Genomic DNA, 13,277 nt, shown 5'->3' on the forward strand with positions numbered 1-13,277 from the left:
GTTATGCTTAGTTGGTTTAAACATGTTTTAAATTATAACTAAAGGTCATTCTCCCGCAAACTTTAAATCTTCTCACAAAGTGATGTTCCAAAGATTAGAAGTCAAGATGTTCATAAATTTTTCAAATGAAATCCTGCCGTTTTACAAAGTCCTTTTGAAAGAAAAACTTAAAAACTCACAGAATCTAATTCCAGCTCCCTCAGATCACAGGTCCCTAGTCCCAACATCCCTCAAGGTGGTCGTATGTCCAGTTTAAATATCCCCACTGGCTGCAAATCTATAACTCTGTAACGAAGCCCACTCTACCATTTGACAGTATTTATACTTCATCTTCTTTATATTTAATCCAAACCTACTGCAAATTTTGCCTATTGTTTCTAATGATGTTCTTGCTATATAAGATAAATGAGTTTTAGCTCTCATTTTAGTAGTGTTTCTAAGTTTCATTCTAAAGTCTTGGTTTCAAATACAATTTTAAGAACAGTACCAAGACTCCAAGGAAAAAAAATGCAAAATATAATCCTCTTGATTATTATTATTCTCATTTCCTATTTCATAGGAGTAAAACATTGCTGGCTAATGAGTGACCAGCACAACAAAGCCTTGATTCAGTCCCCAGCGCATGCTCCCCAAGGACCCTGGGGTTTTCCGCCAGTGGAATTTGTCTCTCAAATTCATTCTTAGATCCATAGTATGGAGTTTTGTTTCTTGTATTCATTCTTAGGTCCTTAGTATGGTGCCTGCATCAGAGTATGTGATAAATACATATTTAAAATGAATGATTAAATGCACAAAGGTACGATTGGTTCACAAAGATGATTAAACTAGCAAAATAGAGACAGACTCATAGACAGAGAGCAGGTGGACAGCCCTGGTGGGGGGAAGGCAGTGAAGGGATTGACAAAAAAGAAAAGAGAAAGAACTCAAGGATGGATACGAGCAACAGTGTGATATTTGCAGGAAGAGTTAGAGGTGGAAGATGGGGTGGGGATAACTAGTGATGGGGAAAAAAGAGGAAAAATAAGTAATGCTTCAACAGCCTTCAATTCTTTTTTTCTGCTTCTTTTTGGGACCAATCCAGTGACTCCTAGTCTCCTCGGAGAGCAGGTGGTCCTAGGGTACATCTCCTTGCTTAGAATCTTATTTTCAGGATTTTCATTCCACTATGGGGAGATAGCCTAGAATCCATAGATAGTCACAGGGGCATAACCTATGTGTAATACAGTCATTCAGGTGACCTCAAAGGAGCACATTATTTACATCATTCTATGTGGAAGAAGTTGCCATAATTGTGGACTCCCCTGGTGTGACTAAAACTAAAATTTGCTAAACCTCTCTGGCAGATTACTTCTCAGAATAAGGCTGGCTGGAATTCTGTAAGATCATTAAGTCAGTGGATACTTATTTGTCCTTCAGGCAAAATGGATATTTGTCCCAGAGCGTGATTTCATTTTGATCCACTTTAAGCATAATAGCTGAGGAGGATTTGGGAATGTACATGGAAAAACTCATTGAAGGTAGAGGCAGAAAGTCTGGGAGCATGGTCAGACAATTGGAAGGACTAGTGATGAGTGATGACCAGGACCCAGAAAAGGGATGAGGCGTCAAAGCTAATAAGAGGCTTGGCAGAGAAAGAAACTCTAGGACTTCCAGTCAGCTGAATATGGAATTCAGAGAATGAGAAAGCTGATTCAGAGATGGTCCTATAAAACATGTGCAGAAACTGTTTTAGAGCAAATAAATGTTTAAGCTCAGTTAGAAAACTCTCTTGTTTAATGGATGTCCTACTTATTTTTTTTTCCTCCAAAATGAAAATAATCCATTTAAGGAGAGTAATTGGTAGTTTTACTTGATGGTTATGATGAGTCATTTTCACAATGATCAATTTTACCTTGAAATAGTGCAATTACATAAAATATCATGCTATTTCAGTGATTTCATTAGCTATGACCACTGAAAGGAAGCCAAGCTACTCCAGCCCACATCCAAGTTACTACACCTTCCTGGCAATAGCCTGTCCTAATTCAGTGTCAGGAGGCAACCTACTATCAGTCCTGAAACTCAGCTTGGCAAAGTGTGCACGCATCACCTCGAAAGAAACTCTCCACTCGAGCCCCACAATAGCCTGGACAAGTTTCTGAGCTCGGATAGGTTTCATGCTTCATGGAAGGCACCATAAATAATGACAAGACCTCTTGGTCATGGGTTTTATGGCACAGGCACCAGCAAATACCATGTGCAACTGAAGTTCCATACAGTAATAAAACTAAGCTTAGTCACAGTAGAAACAACGAGTACATGGAAGTTCCCTGGTACCTGTTGGTGATAACTATACATATACAGATGATTAGGTTGCTTCTAAATGTTTTCCCTTTTTTAAACCTATGTAATATATGTGTGTATAGTATACATACTACACATATATGTGTACAAATATATTTCTATGTGTTTGGGGTGGGCTAGCTTATGCACAAGGTACTACTGATATGACATAGAAGTGGCAATGCCTATATGTTTATCAGGTAAATACTATTGATCTCAAGAAAGTGGGGCAGAAGTCACTATACCCATGGCTCTGCCTGTAATACTCATCCATGGTCTTCGAACCTTTTATAAAAAGCAGGTTCTACTTTCACAATTTAAAAAATATATTTTTTAAATAAAGTTGGCATGTGAAAAAATAAAATTGCTGCCCCACATTTTCCATGACCTGGATATTTTGAGAATCTAGCAAATAAATTCAGAAATCCTTTAAGCAAAGAAACTGTCACTTGGTCCAAATGAAAATTAACTACCTGTTGAGTATCTTTCAAGGCAAACAGATCTGCCTAAGCACCCAAGCCAGCGATTATGAAAAGACGGGGAGCCGTGGGGGTCCTGAGGATTCCCATCAGTCATCACTCATTTCACGACTGTGCTTGCCAGCTCCATTCGGTTTCGGGAATTGCATCGGGTTTAGGGTGTGACCTCTGTGGAGGTAACTGGAGCACTCACAGAGAAATCCCCAGCCATGGTGCTTATTTCCTTCTTGGCTTCTGTGCTTTATCACGCCCTTGACTGGGACAAAGCAATGCTTAACTGGGTTCTATTTTATTGTGTAAAACTGGAACATAAGGCTGCAGAAATGATTATCATGTTGCCTTTTAATAATGCTCCATTTCTCATCCCTCTACCAGGCTAATCTAAACATGGAATCCAAAGGCAGGCAGGGCCCAACTCATGTCAACTCAATGTTGGCCGTTCTCAGCAGTAGTCTCAGTAGGTTTTGTAGAAAATGATATTTCTACAGGCATATAGTTTTATGTCTTGTAAATGTGGCTTTTCAGACCAGGGCTGGCCTCTTTGCCTCTATTCTTCCTGAGGGCCATTAAAAGGGGGACACCAAATACCTAAGTTGAGTTGAAAATTCCTGGAGCATGGGCCCTCCACTCTTTTTAAGCCCAGGACTGTCCCATGCAATGCTCAATTAAAAAATAAAATGCTACAGGAAGCAGATGCAATATTGAAGCCATTAAATATGTAACTGTTTTGCTCATTTTTAATGTTTCTTTTTTAAGTCCAAGTCCTAGAGGTGTTTGCTTTTCTTAAAGAGATATTTTCCTTGGTCATATATCGTTCTCCACCAATAATGTAGGACTCAAAGACTTTTTTTAAAAAATTTTGAACCATTTCCAAATGTTCCAAGACTCCTACAGCAGTCAGTACATCATCAATTTTCATTCCAGGGGTTGACTTGTTACTTCAGTTGGAGTTATTTGAATTGGCCCCTAGCCACATGTACCCTAAATTTTCTCTGGGCTGCTTTGAAGCATTACAGAGAAATATGAGATGGTACTGTAGTTGGTGGAAATAGTCCTTCATCCCAACAATGGCAGCTGGGTAACTGACTGCGTGGCCAAGTGTTTGGCTCAGTCTAAGGAATGGAAGGCACCATCCAAAGCCAGATTTCAGTCTGTTTGAAGGATTATATTTCTGTCATCACAACATCTCCTTGACAGTCCCACCAATTGAAAAACTCCTAGCAGAAGCCCAGTGATTAAATTCTCCCTGAGCATAATTTTTTCCAGCTTCTGGAAACAATCTACTGCAGTGCCTCCTCCCCTCACCATAAAACCCAAAATATATTTCCATTTCTAAGACTGATCTATGGGAATAGATTGCCCGCAACCAACCCTTCCTCCCACAGCTGAAAATAATGCCAGCCGTTTGGTTTCAAAACGACGAGGGAGAGACATAAGCCCCATCCACTGAGAGGTTATTCCTACTTAATAGTATATCATCTTTGTACTTTCAAAATGATGGGTGACCAAGATGCGATTCAGATCAGCAGCACGTCGCTGCTGGACCTTTAAATTAAGCATAGAGAAATGATCATATGTGCTTACATGCAGAAATAGTAAGAAAGCATGATGCTTATGTATAAGAGTGAAGCGAAACCCTGATCACCCACTGCCATTTCTGACCTACACCCACGCCATGTAGACATTTTCACCAGAAGCTAGAAGGCTTCGTCTCCTACTATTGTAATTGGCACAATGTCCCTAATAGAAGTACCTGTAAGTTTCAACCGATCTGTGGCAGGATGAGAAGCTACAATCCCACTGCCAGAGAAACATTCCTGGCTGCACTCGCACAGAGGTTTGTACTAAGAACTTTCTGGTAGAAGAAGATAGAGAAAGCAATAGATTACCCCGTACACGTAAAATGGGGCTACAGTGCTACCAGGTATGACCTTGGGAGCTGACCAGGAGGAGGTGGAGGCATCCATCAGAAAGGGCCACGCCTCCTGGAAGTCTGGCAGGGGAATTCACACTGCAAGGCTTTGTCCTTGGCGTAGGGCAAACTTGGGGTAATGAAAACCAGAAACTGAGAAGGAAAACCTAAACGGGCCCCTCTCGCCACTGTACCCAAGCGTCTGTACTCATTAGCCTCTGTGCAAAGTTCCAGCGACTGTTTTCTTACTTAAGTGAGTTATTTTGACATGTGTTGCTACTTTCGCTTCTGCTGTTTTATTTCAAGTCCATTAGCCTGCTTTCCATTATCACTCACAGAAGCCTAGAAGTGAACGCTGGCACCGAGCTCCATTTCCTGTAGCCACAGTTCCCACACGCGGTTTTCTGCTCCGCAGTTGAAACAGCACTTAAAGTTAAGTGCTTCTGCAGACTAGCTACGGGGCCGTGGCTCAGTCCATGGCTCACCTCTATTGCAGCAAAAGGCAAAGATGGCTACCCCTGGGCAGTACGGAGCTGTGCAAACAGCCCAAGCTGAACCTGACCTTTGAGGCCATCAGTAACAGGCCCGCAAATGGGGCCAACCCTGGGTTATGTCTCTGAGATCCTCCCGAGAACAGGAGACTCCCATGCCACCTCACCATACCTCAGAGATACAATGCACACGTTGACGTTATCCATGTGGCAACTCCCAGCTCCCAGATGATGAAAAAGGAATGGGCAGGGAGGGGTGACATGCAAAAAAAACTAAGTCATCCTGGTCTATTTAGTCTTGGAAATGGAAGCAGTTTTACAGTTACACTTCTGCAGGACAACCAGAGGGTTTCAAAGACCTTCAGACAGTCTTGTGGTCTTCAAAGACTGAATGTAGAGAGAACAGATTGTAACCAATTTTTTTTTTTCTGGGTAGTTACAGGCAAAGTGGTGCGGTACAGGGGAAGGTGAATGCAGAGGGGAGAAGGGAGCACTGCCATTTATAGGAACATCCTTTGAATCTTTAAAATAAATGATACAGGTGAAAACAGAAGTTCATGCTACTGGCTGGAAGCAATAAAGATCAAATTTTGTGGAACTCATTTTCCACCCATCTCCAGGTATCCTGCCTCGTCCTCTGCGGGCTATTCCATTCTGTTGTACATCTCGGTAGCCCTTAAAAACCGGTGGCATGGCCTCAGATGCTTGCAGGAGAGAGACAGATTTATGGATTCCATCAGCTTCTTCCAGGGGAGCTTCCCGATCGCCGGGAGGGCCCAGGTGATATGCTCGTTCAGGTTCTCTTTGCCCATCTACCAGGGTCAAACAGTGGTTTCCAGGTCCTCATGGCCAATGACCTGATAGTTCTGACGGCTTTCTAGGTAAGCAGCCAAATCAGGGTCCCCCGCCTGCTGAGCTCTGTCTTGAGGTGTCTTACCCTGCAGGTAAAAAGGAAAGAAACACACACACCTGGGGTGAGGTTTTTTTTTAAGATCCACAGAAACAGAGATACTCAAAGATTACTCACTTGTAAGGATCTTTTTTTTTTTTTTAGAGTTCACAAGACACTTTTCAATCTATTACCCGATGGAAGTGAGATACATAAGCTCAAGAGAAAGAGTCCAACACTGTGGACACGTGGGGTTTCCCCCTAAGAAAGCAGAGGACCAGAGTCTAACTGCGCAGCGGGAAACGGCAGCACAGTGAGTTCTGGAGCCCGGGTCCTTTCTGGAAGCTGGTGTATAGAAAGTACTAACCAGACAAACAGGGAAGCAGGCATTTGACTTCTAGTTTAGGACTCTTTCTGTTATACTAACTCTGGGGAGCAACCAGCGGAATCTGAGAGCAAGGGACCGTCAGAACAATCTAAAAAGGTTTCTTTGCTGCTTTTAAAGATTCTCTCCCCTATTAGGATGTTCTCACTCTCCAAAGAGTGAGTTAATTTCTGACTATAAAATTAATGGGTGTTGATTAAAGAAATCTTTGAAAAGTAGAAAAGCATAAAAAAGAAATAAAAATATATTCCAGAACACTAAGATAACCATTGTTAACCTTCTGTGGAATAACTATTTTTTTTTCTATAGCTCTATACATAATTATTTTTATCAAAATTAAACCATACTTATTTATGCACTGTGATTTAACATGCTTTTCACTTAATAATATGTCGAACATTTTTATGTAATTCTTCTGCATCATGTTGAATGATTATATAATGTCTTGCAGCCTATTTTAATGCTATATACTTATTTGTAAGTACACACATACACATGATATTTTTGAATGGGGTCAATGAATGGAAATCAGTAGTACATCGAGGAAAGATCTCATTCTTTTGAATACTTCTGGATATTACTTGACACTCCTTGAAACTTCTAATTTTTGTTTAATAATATAGTCTTATCTATTTAAATAAGTAATATTAAGTTCTAAGGAAAAGGTAGAGGCATGATCATTGTACTAAGGAAATAGCTCTATGCATACAGGCACACAAGTATAACAAAAATTATCAAAAACTTCAGCCTCCAGATCAGTTAACACAATGGATAGTGTCAACCTCCATTAAGTCTATTCCTAGTAGCTTCTAGGAGTATGCAGGGCAGAGGATAAAAAGGAAATAACTGGCTCTGGGCTCTTTCTAAAATTTTACTTTTGTTGGGATTTAATATTTATCCACTAGCTTAACATTACTATCATAATTTCATCCCACTTGTTTATGATATTAATAGACTATCTTGTCCTTACTTTAATGTTAATGAGGTTGAAATTAATATAGCTTCTAAATATTCAGGGAGATGGACAAAAGTGGGCCTTTGATATTTTTTAAAAGGAATTGTTCTCTATTAAAAGATATTGCTTCTCTCCAAAAAATCCCAGTAGATTCAGTCAGGATGATTATATGTGATTCTCTCACCTAGCATCAAGTTACAAAAACGTAAAAGCAGATCCCTGAAAAGGATGAAGCATAGGAATAGTGCTTTGTATGGTAAGATCTCTAGAACATAATATTGGGTGAAAACTTAAGTCATACACTAGCATGTACAGTCTGACTTTAACAACTTAAAATAATGAGAAAGAAAAATAGACTTATTTACATGTGAAGTGAGATCATTAAAAATTAACATATTGGTCGAGAGTGTAGAATTTTCTAGCTATTTCTACTTTCCTATATTGTTTGCATGGCTCAAGTTTTCTATGTGAGAATGAATTCTATTTATAATCATAAAAATAATATAGCTGTTTGTGATCTGGAAAAATGCACACACATACATGGAAACTTAGAGAGCAATCTGCTCAGGGGCCAGGTCTCCAGCCATCTTTTGTTTGTCCTCATCTACATATATTCAGATTCTTCTCTGCCACCCTCTGTGTTAAGTGGCTTGTCTTTCCTTGGAGTCTCCCCAGGCTGCTTGAAAATTCTCAGAGCTGATCAGGCTCCTCTAGGGGGTTGATTGGTATTAACTCTGCTCTCTCTCACAGGCTACTTTCTCTCAAGGTCAGTGCTACTCAGCTATCCCTCCTCCTTTATGCCAGCTCCCAGCTCTTTCCTTGACTGCTCTCTGTAAACTGAAATAACTCCTGGTGCAGCCTGACCTCCGACCTTGGAAGTGACTGGAAATCACTTTGGCACCCCAAAATGGGGCCGCATAAGCCACAGATGTAAAGCTACCCTGGGCTAAGCAGATGAAGGAGAAATCCCACAGGGTCTTCTCAAAGGCCAGGTCAAAGTCTGTGAACATGAGCCTGACCCCTCTCCCAGAGCTTCGGATCTCCCCTCACTGCAGCAAAGCTGCTGGCTTTTGGCAGGAGAACCCCAAGTCCCAAGGCCAGCGCGTCCTTTAGAGGTTTCTAAAGCCCCATAGGCGAGCACACACCCTCCCTTTGTGCTTATACATTTAAACTGCAGTTTCTCTAAATGAAGCACTTTATTTTTTCCTCCTTTTTCCAAAGCCCCCCGCACTTCCATAGGCACAGAAAGGTCGCCTCTGCCGTGGGCACAAGGGAAGGCAAAGTGCCTGCGATTCTGCCCAGTGGGTGGATGTTTGCACTCACTCATCACGTTACCTTGGAGTCCGTCTTTCTCAGAGATGCTCCAGCGTCCACCAGAAGCTGGCACACGGCCCGGTTCCGCTGGCAGGCAGCCTTGTGCAGGGCAGTCTCACCCCTAAATCAAAGATGAAATGGAAACCACCCATAAAGGGGCTGGGGGCTGGAGTAGGGGTGGAGGCAGCTGGGAGGGGGTGGTTTCCTCCTGCTGCTGATGCTCCGTGCTCCAAGGGCTGTTTCTCTGCTAGTGGCTGAGACCTGGCTGCAGGCAGGGTCCATTTGGGGGAGGCGGAGGAGGGGAGCCTAAAGAGCCTTAAGTCAGTCATCAGGTAACCCCAATATCTGACTCCAGCCTTTTTTTGTAAAAAGCGTTGCTTAATTCGGCTGGACGATTTTGTTGTCACCTACTAATGTTTGATCTAGGCAGGACTCTGTGGCACTATTAAACTGTGTGTGTGTATGTATCTAAACATTGGGAACAGCACTTTGTATGGATACACTGAGTGTGAGGGATGCTAGATGAAGCTCAGAGGGAACAGCGATGGGGAACCAGGGACCCTCAGACCCATCCCAGGAATAACTCCTGGGAACTCAACTGCAAGGAACCAGGGTAGCACTCACTCTGGCCTACCTACTGGCTTCAACCCCAGGGGCAGGTGGAAGGAGAGGGGCAGCCACAGGGGGTCTGGGAGGCACAGAGAGCCTTGGGGAAAGAGCTCAGAACTAGAGCCGTCCCCAGTGGGCAGCAGGCCCGAGACCAGGCAGTCACGTGAGAAGTGGGCATGAGAAAGCGGTTATTTCTGCTCCTTTAATAGGCAGGAAAAAAAAGGAGGATTTTCCCAAGACTGAAAAGATACTTACTGCTAAAGTGTTTCATGGAAAATCAAATGCAGATCTTAGAGCAGGCAACTGGGGTCAGTGGCAGCCTGTCCTATGGGATGTCCTATGTGGACAAGCTCCGCATCGCATAGCAATGGGCAGTTTCTGCGGTGGCTGGTAACTAGCCCATGGCTACTCCCCTCCATCCCCATCCTTCATTCTATTTATGTCTGCTTTTCCTCCACCACCCCCACTTTCACTTTCTTCCCCATCCCACTCTAGCCCTGCCCATTCTTATCTCTTTTAATTTCTTTGGAGTTCTCTAGTGGTTCTATATGGCTCTCAGGGTTAGATGGTTAGTCTTTCTTTGTTCCTGTTCAGAGAACAGTAGCTATTTTGCTACCCCAGGGATGGGGGAAGCTGAAAAAAGCACACACATCAGTTTGGGGATCATCGCAGATCCTCATCTGAACTTCAGATCATGAAAATGATTGGAGTTATCATATTCTTAGTTCTCCAGTGGCTGTATTATAGGCACTATTCCATTCTGGACTTGGCAAAGAAGTTTCATTACATGCAAGAGAGCATTAGGCCTTAATTTTCTCACAAACCCCAGTTAATAAAAAGTCTAAAAAAAGGTAAATGTGTTTTTTTTAGACTTCTCAGTCTTCTCAGTGTAGAAGTATATTGCTTGTAGAAACCTCTAAACGATGAATATCAATGACAGTGGGTGCAACCATTATGATACTTGCCATCAACTTTTATTGTGACTTTTATTTTTGATTTAGAAGATCAGCCCCACACAGTTATAAATGCAATAGAAAGTGGATGTTTTATCACTGTCATGAAAATTATCTACTGTATGTCCTAGACATGGCATTTTTCTCCTAGCTATGTCCTGAAGTATAATCTGGACTATGTAATAAAAAGCAACACTCACGTTTCGCTGTCTGCCATATCCAATAACTCAGAAGGTCCTAAACAAGAGGAAAGCAAGATATGCCCATCAAAAATAAGTTTAGAAAAACTATTAATAAAAAAACCTAGAGTTACAATTAAAATGCCTTGGAAAGCTGCATAAGAAAGAGCACTTGTGAGAAGGATAATGGGACTGCCTCCTCCCCACCAATCTCCCAATCACCACCAGCTGAGATGTGCAGAAAGGGAGCTACAAAAGAGTAGCATGGTCTCCGCCTTCCTTCCAGAAGCTTTCAATTAAGTCAAAGAAATAAAATCAACTGGAATAGACTAAGTGAGAAATAATTAAGTGGCTCCCTTGGGAGGAAGGGGACAATCGGCTGAGCTGCACCAGAAACAACTCTTCACCCTACTAAAGGGATATGGGTACAAATTTCTGCATGAAGTTTTCAGAGCGAGGCAATCACTGTCCTTCCACAGCCCTGCACCAGTTGTCACTGGAACCCTGGATAGGACACTCATGTCAAACAATTCAGCATTGTGGTTGTCCATGTTTCACTGCAGAGACCACATCTTATATTATGTGTGAGTCTTGACAACTAACTAAATTTCACTATGCTTCAGTTTTTACAACCTGTCAAATAGATATAAGAGAGCTAACTGTGTAGGACTATTGTAAGAAGAATGCAATGTGTTCATACATATAAAACATCCTATATAATAAAAGTCTAATATGCAAATCAACCAAACAGCAGAACGATTGGTTGGCGGAGGGAGGGGGGTGGTGTGAGGCTGGTGAGTGGGCAGTGACATGCCAGCCAAGGTGGGTTCCAGTGGCAGATAGAAGAGATGGTTATATGTGTGTGGGGGTGAGGGGTGTCAGGCTGAGGGAACCTCTGAGTGCACGAATTTTCATGCACTGTTTAGAATAATAGGGCCTCTAGTTTAGAATAATAAAGATTAGCAGTGTTTGTTATTATAGTATTTTTTCCTCAACAGTGGGGGGGGGGAGTAAATTAATTTTTCATGCGAATGAGTGGATAAATGATATTTTAAAATTAATGTGGATCCCAACCAAATTCCTGTTTCTTCCCAGAGAAAGATCCATAAATGGAACACGGATTCAAGAGACTGTGCTTTATGGGAAATGGTCTGAAAACTAAGAGAAAGAAAAATATGGGCATAGCCATGTCAGTGTTTTTGGGAGTAGGAAAGGAAGTAAAACTTGCAGATCTCCCAACACAACACTGTAAACTGCAGGGTGAGTAGCCAAACCTTCCAAAATGCAGGCCTGCTGCCCAGTGTCCACTCCATAGGCTCTTCCATTGCATATCCCGGTTCTTAAGGTTGCAACTTTATCCACATTGCACTTTATTATATACGATGTGTCTTTTGTCACGTGCATCTTTTAATTTGCTTCCCACACCAAGGCATCCAAATCCCTTTTGCTATTCCTTCCACCTCCCCACGGCCTCTCTCTTTTCGGACCTCATTTCCCATTAGTCTCCCTGACGCTGCCAGCAGACCATTCCAAATCCTCCAGCGGACCAGGACAAAGGCTGTGCAGATTTGGGGAGAGCTGGCACTGGGAACTCTAACAGCACCGTCATCCTGTCCCAGCGGGATGGTGGTCGTTTCTCTTGGGGAACCAGAGGCAGAAAAAGGGGGGTAAAGAAGGAAAAGAAAGACTGAAGGCAGAAACAGGGAAGACAAAATAAGCCATTGAAATAAAAAAAGAAATGCATGAGTGAGACTTCTATCAGGAAACACGGTAGGGGGCAACAGGGTGGGAGTGGGGAGAAAAAACAACAACAAAAGAGCAAACATGTGCAGGGTGGTAAAAGACAAACCACACAAAAGTCCTTTCCAGGGTAAAACCGGGGGGCGGGGGGTGGGGGGGGGGGGGATGGTTAAAAAGATGGTTGAAAGGAGCTGAAAAGCAGGAACCGCTGGGGGAATCTCAGCTGGATTCCCTCTGCATCCTCCTCTCCCCACCCTGTCCCTACGGAATTGTTAGCTCTCTTCCTCCTCCTCCTCTTTTCAAGCCTCCAAATGCCCACATTGCAGTTTTTCATAAAGGAAAGCAGCATGTTGTGAATGTGAGACAAGAAGTCCCAAAGAAGATGCAGGAGGAAAAAATTCAAGCCTCCTGTGGCTTTTCAGAACACAGCCCCCAGGCCTCAGCCCCTTTTAAAGAGTCCTTAGAAGAGAAATACATTGCTGAATGTGGTGGCTGGGAGCATAATCTCCCAGGATTCCTATTCAGGGGGTGTCTTCCTGATGGGGGACCCCACGGCTCACCATAAATATCCATTGAAGAAGACACAGCAGAGGGGAGAGAAAGGACAAGTAAGCAAACAGGCCACATACAATTTCTATCATGTGCCTTGACAAGCAAGGGCCGCGCTGATTTCTCAGAAGCCTTGTCATTCGAGGCATCTTTATGGTCACTTGTTTAACAGTTTTTAAAATTTAAAACTCATATGAAGCCACAGGAAAGACTTGACCCAAATTAAAAGCAAAAAATCTAAAACTTTAAGAGATTCAGGCTTCAAGGCTAGGAGTGTTTCTCTTGATCTTTAGATTTTTCTTTGCTTTTAAAAGAAGTTTATGTGAATCCAAACTGCTCAGACCTATCTATAGAGCACACAAAGGGCCAGGCTTCCCATGTACTTATCTCTGACTAATTTAAAGGGGTTTCTATCATTTATCATGGATGAGTCATTCTGCAAAGACGATTTCCCCCATATACAGGTTAATATAGATTGCATCAGTAACTAAAAATATTAA

At 42.4% G+C, this 13,277-nt stretch overlaps 1 protein-coding gene across 2 annotated transcripts in view; it reads right to left on the reverse strand.

Annotated features, from left to right (window-relative positions):
* Nucleotides 1–3,662: 3,662 nt before the first annotated feature.
* The window catches only part of DGKI (diacylglycerol kinase iota), a 375,198-nt gene continuing 365,583 nt past the window's right edge, over nucleotides 3,663–13,277 (reverse strand). For both annotated transcript variants that reach the window (XM_036428029.2, XM_036428022.2), the window contains 3 exons: nucleotides 10,510–10,546; nucleotides 8,769–8,868; nucleotides 3,663–6,142 (listed from right to left, as the gene is read on the reverse strand). In XM_036428029.2, coding sequence (XP_036283922.1) covers nucleotides 6,026–6,142; nucleotides 8,769–8,868; nucleotides 10,510–10,546 — 254 coding nt within the window. In that variant the 3' untranslated portion in view covers nucleotides 3,663–6,025. The remainder of the gene's footprint in view (nucleotides 6,143–8,768; nucleotides 8,869–10,509; nucleotides 10,547–13,277) is intronic.

Source organism: Pipistrellus kuhlii, unplaced genomic scaffold (assembly GCF_014108245.1).
Source record: "Pipistrellus kuhlii isolate mPipKuh1 unplaced genomic scaffold, mPipKuh1.p scaffold_m20_p_10, whole genome shotgun sequence".
In the NCBI taxonomy this organism is placed as follows: domain Eukaryota; kingdom Metazoa; phylum Chordata; class Mammalia; order Chiroptera; family Vespertilionidae; genus Pipistrellus; species Pipistrellus kuhlii.